The 6,000-nt window shown below is 40.9% G+C and overlaps 1 protein-coding gene across 4 annotated transcripts; it reads left to right on the forward strand.

The window, feature by feature from the left end:
- The first annotated feature begins 1,954 nt into the window (after positions 1–1,954).
- Positions 1,955–5,706, forward strand: dcun1d5 (DCN1, defective in cullin neddylation 1, domain containing 5 (S. cerevisiae)). 4 transcript variants are annotated; one of them, XM_086207860.1, is made up of 10 exons: positions 1,955–2,175; positions 2,778–2,828; positions 2,962–3,003; positions 3,142–3,241; positions 3,341–3,500; positions 3,844–3,935; positions 4,067–4,175; positions 4,544–4,648; positions 4,754–4,856; positions 5,296–5,706. In XM_086207860.1, exons 4-10 carry the CDS (start codon positions 3,174–3,176, stop codon positions 5,349–5,351), a joined length of 693 nt encoding a protein of 230 aa, XP_086063986.1. In that variant the 5' UTR covers positions 1,955–2,175; positions 2,778–2,828; positions 2,962–3,003; positions 3,142–3,173; the 3' UTR covers positions 5,352–5,706. The 4 variants fall into 4 exon arrangements, with proteins under 4 accessions (XP_086063986.1, XP_086063984.1, XP_086063987.1 ...); XM_086207858.1 differs by having other exon boundaries at positions 1,957–2,175; positions 2,778–2,824; XM_086207861.1 differs by lacking the exon at positions 1,955–2,175 and adding an exon at positions 2,291–2,434.
- Positions 5,707–6,000: the final 294 nt, after the last annotated feature.

Here is a 6,000-nt window from a genome sequence, read left to right on the forward strand (position 1 = left end):
GAAAGGCTGTGTCGATATATCCTCCTAAACCTTCACAAATATAATTAACAGATAAAAGATTGGCTAAAGCAGCTGGGTAAATAAGACAGCTATAAATTATTATTATATTATTATTGTTGTCGTTATTGTTGTTATTATTGTACACGCTGCATTATTTCACTATCTACAGACAGCCAATCCATCAGTGCCATCTTGTGGGCAAGCAGTGAATTGCAGTGACTATCAGTGTGCAGAAGGTCTGAGGTCAGTGTTGGACCTTCCATTTTAGTTCCAGGTCTTCCCTTAAGAGGAGTTATATTATAACAATGTTCATAACATCTCTTCTAGATTTATGCAGACATATTGATATATTTTTACCTGCAAGAATATATGGAGCACAATAACAAAATAAAAAATGTTCAGCAACTTGAATTATTAAATGTGTTTAATTATTATAACTGGTTGGATTCCAAGACAGTTTTCTCCATCGGAAATTAATAAAAGGAACCTTAACTATGCATCCATCATGCTGGAAATGTGACACGGACAGTGAAGGCAGACAATAATTTTTAAGATGTCACTGACTAAAGAGAAAGATGTGATAGATTTCATCTGTATCTTAATGAGCATTGTCTGAACTTACAGGCAAAAGATTGACTTTAAAGAACATTTATTTGTCAGTTTTAACAAGTATATTAAATCTATTTAAAGGCTTGTTTGGGGAAATGTAATATTTGATGTGTTTCCTACATGTATTTGAAATGCATTTGCGTACAGGACTTGCAAATTATCTGTCTCCTGAATAAAATGTAGCTGTTAAAATTTCAAAGTTTTGCACTGTGGAAAAACTTCCGATAAAAAAGGGGGAAAACCCGGAAAAAAATGACACCAGCTTGGACTACAAATGCTCCCAGAAGCTGGCTTTTATCGTGTCCACTAAATACCAATTGTACCACTTATCTGCTCTGTAAATACCTATTCTGTTCTTACTCTATCTTACTATTATTCTGTCTCTTGCTATCCCGGGACCTGAGTTTTAATTTTCATACCACGAACATGGAAATGTGAGTGGTATGACAATAAAGATCGTTGAATCCCCCATCTCATATGACCATATCTGACTGTCCTTATCTCTCAGTGCAGGTGTGCAGCTCCTACTTTCTTACAAAGCCAAGCGTATGCTGACTTGCTGCGGTGGGTCTACCCCTCCCCCTTTCTCACCCACTGAGGTTTTATGTAATGTCTCAGCTGCTCTCCAAGCATCGGCTGCAGGGTCTCCCATGCTCTCCACAGCGAATCACTAATGCAAGGCAAAGACCTCATTTGCTGCTCAACTCTCCACACTTCTATTAATAATCATTCATGACTGTTTAAAGCAGGAAAGACAGGTGGGTTGCATGGCTTTTAGGATCCCAGGTGCCCCCTGTTTTGTATTTGAAAATACTCACTATTACTTATGCAAATATGCAGGGCTAATAAGCACCTTGTATTCTGTTGAGACAGACTGATTTAAGCCTATTATTCACTCAGTGCATCAGTAGGTCAGCCTGTGAATGCCAAAACTTGCAAGTCAATTATCAGGTTCTATGAAATTCGAAAGTCATATTGCATGAGAAATGCTTAGTTTTTAGAATTAATTGTGTTTTTTTTATATTAAGTTGAAATCATCAGACAGTGTGAAATAATAGCAAACATCTGTCATGTGGCCTCCCCAGGAAGCTCCACACACCCCAGGCTTACTACTATCCCACAATTTAAATTAATATTTATTCTAAATCATACAGATTCGTGCACAATATTGGGTTTAATAGATCTGTGTGTGTTTTATCCCACTGAAAAACATGTGATAGCTACGTGTCGAATATACAAGATTGCGCCTTTAACAAACAAATGCAGGTTTTACCTTGGTCTTCCAAGTAGGGTTACCATAATATTAAGAGGTGTCTTGCGTGGTATTTTGCTCGCCGTGATACAATTATTTGACTTGAATTGGATGAGTTAGAGTACAACAAACTTTTTTCATGAAAATACTCGAGTCCGCACATTTTTGTGGACACAGAAAAAACAAATTTTCACTTATTCCCCCCTACGACCGGTCGTATCGTCCACTCTCCCGGAAGCACCGGCGACATACGCTTACCGTGGTGGTAGGGAAGCCGGTGGAAGTGAATTGTCCATTAACATTGACTTAAAACAGTAAGTGGTACAGTGTTATGAGACTTTACGTTGCCAACTATTTAAGTAATTATCCTTCTTATTCGTCATCTCAGATTGGGAATCATCAACGTTTCGCGTGTGTGCTGACAGTTTAGCTAACGTTAGCCGTAACGGCTTGACATCCGCTAGCCAGCAAACAAAAGAAGCGTAGCGACGAATACTCACGCCGGAGACGGAAGCGTTGAGAGGAGCCGCGAAGTGTGAATCGGCAGCCTGGCTGTTCACAGAAGGAGTACATGTACATGTACCCTGATACTTGTTTTTTTTTTTTTTTTAAGTGTTTAGTCTCTCCACAAATTCTCCTGAAATGCATGTGTCGCAACCCGACCCCCACCTCGTAAATTTACTCCACTCGCATCTGTTGGTGTCGCTGGCTTTGTGTGTGTGTGTGTGCGTGTGTGTGTGCGCGCGCGCGCGCGTGTGTGTGTGTGTGTTGCCTGCTCTAGACTGTCGCTATCCGTCTAGACACAACTGAGAGCCAAACCAACGCCAACCCGTTTGTTTCCATTCTAAAACTTGTTTTATTTTGATAACTGACCGGATGCTTCATGCCTCTCTTACATTTACGTTTCTGTTAACAGGAACAATTCCTGATAGAATCCAGTACAGCACCAGAGGCACTGGACAGGTTTGTAAGTCAGTCATTTTCAAATGGAAATTGATAACATCGCTGAACTTTACAGTATGGCACCTCAATCTCTTGCCTCTGACTGGATTACGTTTTATAAAGTTGCCTGTGTGATGTTTTGATCTCTATTATTGCAGAATTTCTTTGATTTGAATGGAAAAAAAGCCAGAAGTACACAGGTATGACTCTCATCCTACACATTTCATCATTGAGTCGATGAACTTTCCGTATAATTACATGCGTGTCTAGTTGGCTGCTCTGTTCAGCTGCTGCCTGCTAACTTTTTCTTAAAGTATTTTAAATGCTTCTCTGTGTAGCCCAGCTAGTGAAGCCCATTAAAGGTTCAGGGATGCCAGTGAAGAAGAGGAGGAAGCTCTCTGATGCAGACGATCATCATCTCAAGTGTAAAATCACGAGGTAAACCATCTTCTATGGTGGTCGTTTTGTGTCGATGTTGACATTGATTTTCTTTCTGAATTTGTGTATGTGAGATGAGTATATTTGTACTTGTTGTAGTTTTACACAGATCCGTGATACTAGGCCCATCAGCTCTGAGAGGCCGTTCTCTAGTAAAAAGTGCCTAGCGTGGTTCCATGAGTACGCCGGTCCTGACGAAGTGGTTGGTCCAGAGTCCATGGAGAAGTTCTGTGAAGACATCGGAGTGGAGCCAGAGAATGTGAGTTCACTCTACATATCCGTGGCTGTGTACCTCTTGTAACTGGTATAATAACCCAGGCTTGCAAAATGTTCATTATTACTTGAGGTACACAATAGATGTAAGGAGCAAGAAGTTACCATCAATATCATCTGGCTTTTTTCCCCCCCTGTCTGAATGACAACACTGAGGGCTGAAAATATTGATTCCATCTGTCATACGTCGCAAAAATCAAATTTCTCAATAATCTAATTCATTCACTGTATCTCAGTTGATTTACATCAAGCAAAATTTAACGTTGGACTAAATATCCTGTGTTGTTTCAAATATGATCAAGGATTAATGTTGCTTTTCTCTCTTGTAGATCATCATGTTAGTTTTAGCTTGGCATCTAGAAGCAGCAAATATGGGGTTCTTCACTAAAGAGGAGTGGCTCAGGGGCATGACGTTGTTACAGTAAGAAAACTTCCATTTCCAATTGAACATTTGACTGAAAAAAAAGTAGTTTCCAGAAATCTAACAGAGTCATTATCTACCTGTGAACATTTCAGTATGTTGAATTCACACTCTCCTTTACCTGACTGCAGGTGTGACTGCACCGAGAGGTTACAGAGCAAGCTAGAACACCTCCGCAGTGAGCTCAACGACTCAGCTGCCTTCAAAAACATCTACAGATATGCTTTTGACTTTGCCAGGGTGAGTTCTTCTTTGTGTGTGTGTGTGTGTGTGTGTGTGTGTGTGTGTGTGTGTGTGTGTGTGTGTGTGTGTTTCGGTCAAAAATTGCAAATAAAGACATACATTTGTAATTTGATCAAATATAACCTGTTTCCTCAGTTTGATGAATTTATTTGTGGCTGTGAGCTACAACTTGTTGCCTAAATGTCGTTATTTTTCAGCCACAAGATGGTTAGATGACTATTCCACGCTTTGAGCAAGTTATCGCTTGTCACCTCAGAGTAATTGAATTAAGGGACCAAGTTGAGCTCCACAAAATAAAGCATTGAGGGAATAAGTTTTATGTTGGGGTCTCAAGTTGATAACGTTTGGATTTGTTGGATCACCAGGATAAGGACCAGAGGAGTTTGGACATGGACACTGCTAAATCCATGCTAGCTTTGCTGCTGGGGAGAACGTGGCCTCTCTTCCCAGTCTTCCACCAGTTCCTGGAGGTAAATCCCTTCCCTCAGACCCAACCAAACAAACATGACACAGCACTAATGTGGTGGTTACGTGTAACCTGCTCACCACCTCCGCAACACGTGTTTCTACCACAGCAGTCAAAGTACAAGGGAATGAATAAGGACCAGTGGTGTAACGTCCTGGAGTTCAGCAGGACCATCAACCCGGATCTGAGTAACTACGATGAAGACGGAGCTTGTGAGTATACAAACGGCTCAACAACAAGTTGACACACTGCAGCGCCCTGAGGCTGCAGATCTAAAGATGTTCTTTGAAAATAAGATGGGATCAGGTCCTGTTATTATCCAGAAAATGAATTATGTCAATATGTCTCATTTCAAGTCTTCAATCCAAATACAGATACAAAAATGTGTAGTTTTCTTGGTGAAACATAGAGTCCTGTTACATCCCTAGTACGTGAAAACAAAATCAAACTGGCAAAGGTCACCAGCAAAAAGGATTTCTTAGTCAGAAGTCACCTTCATCACAAATGGTGACTATGAATGATGACAGTGGTAAAAAAATTTGTGTTGATGTTGCCGCTCTGAATTATTGTAACTCTACATTATCCATGTGTGCGCTTCTTTCTCAAAGCTTTGCAGGCTCTCAGTTAATGACACTCGTGCTCTGTGTGCAGGGCCAGTGCTGCTAGACGAGTTTGTGGAGTGGCGGAAAGCCTGGACAGCGTTGTAGCAGATGACACCAAAGAGGAGAAACACATACTCAGGACTAAACTCTTTATCGTCTTACGAAAAAAGGGAAGAGGGTTCATCAGCACTGACTGCAGTAGTTGACATGCTCAAATATGGAGGACAGAATCATCGGTGTGGACACACACACACAGACTGCCTCTGCATCGCCAGCCGAGGTCGAGAGGCCTGAGTAGACTTTTGGTAGTGGAAACGTTGGAGAAAAGATAATGTGAAACAAAGCTCTTAAGATAAGAATATTAGAGGGGAAGTGAAAATTCTTCCCTTTTTGTTTTGCCCATTTTGTGTCTTTTGATAGATGCTATCCCAATAATAAAAGAGGCAACTTAAGTGTGATGAGGTTCTTCATAGTAACAGAACACGGATTTCATTCACCAAACAACGTCATGCATGCATCAAGTTGGCATCTTGAAGAGCCATTTAAGAGTCAATTCACCTTGTGTTTGAAATCAGTCGTGTGCTCCACGGGCTTTGGAGTGTTTGGGCGGGTTGTTCAAACTGGGTGTCATCGATGAACAAGCAGAAAATTTGATGGTGTATGATGGGGGGAGAAACCTCAAGGTGCAAAGCATCCGTCAGTACAAACATCTGTGACTCTAGTCACACATGCAGGCTCTATTATCATATTCAAA

Source organism: Aulostomus chinensis, chromosome 7, assembly GCF_037954235.1.
Source record: "Aulostomus chinensis isolate RoL2024-O1b breed Wild chromosome 7, RoL_Achi_v1.0, whole genome shotgun sequence".
Lineage (NCBI taxonomy): Eukaryota > Metazoa > Chordata > Actinopteri > Syngnathiformes > Aulostomidae > Aulostomus > Aulostomus chinensis.

What these genes read in the sequence shown, in the direction of transcription:
- dcun1d5 (XM_086207860.1), top strand. Translation starts at nt 3,174, where the DNA reads ATGCCAGTGAAGAAGAGGAGGAAGCTCTCTGATGCAGACGATCATCAT. An exon ending in CTCAAGTGTAAAATCACGAG is followed by an intron (nt 3,242 to 3,340) that starts GTAAACCATCTT and finishes TACTTGTTGTAG; the next exon opens with TTTTACACAGATCCGTGATA. An exon ending in TCTTCCACCAGTTCCTGGAG is followed by an intron (nt 4,649 to 4,753) that starts GTAAATCCCTTC and finishes TTTCTACCACAG; the next exon opens with CAGTCAAAGTACAAGGGAAT.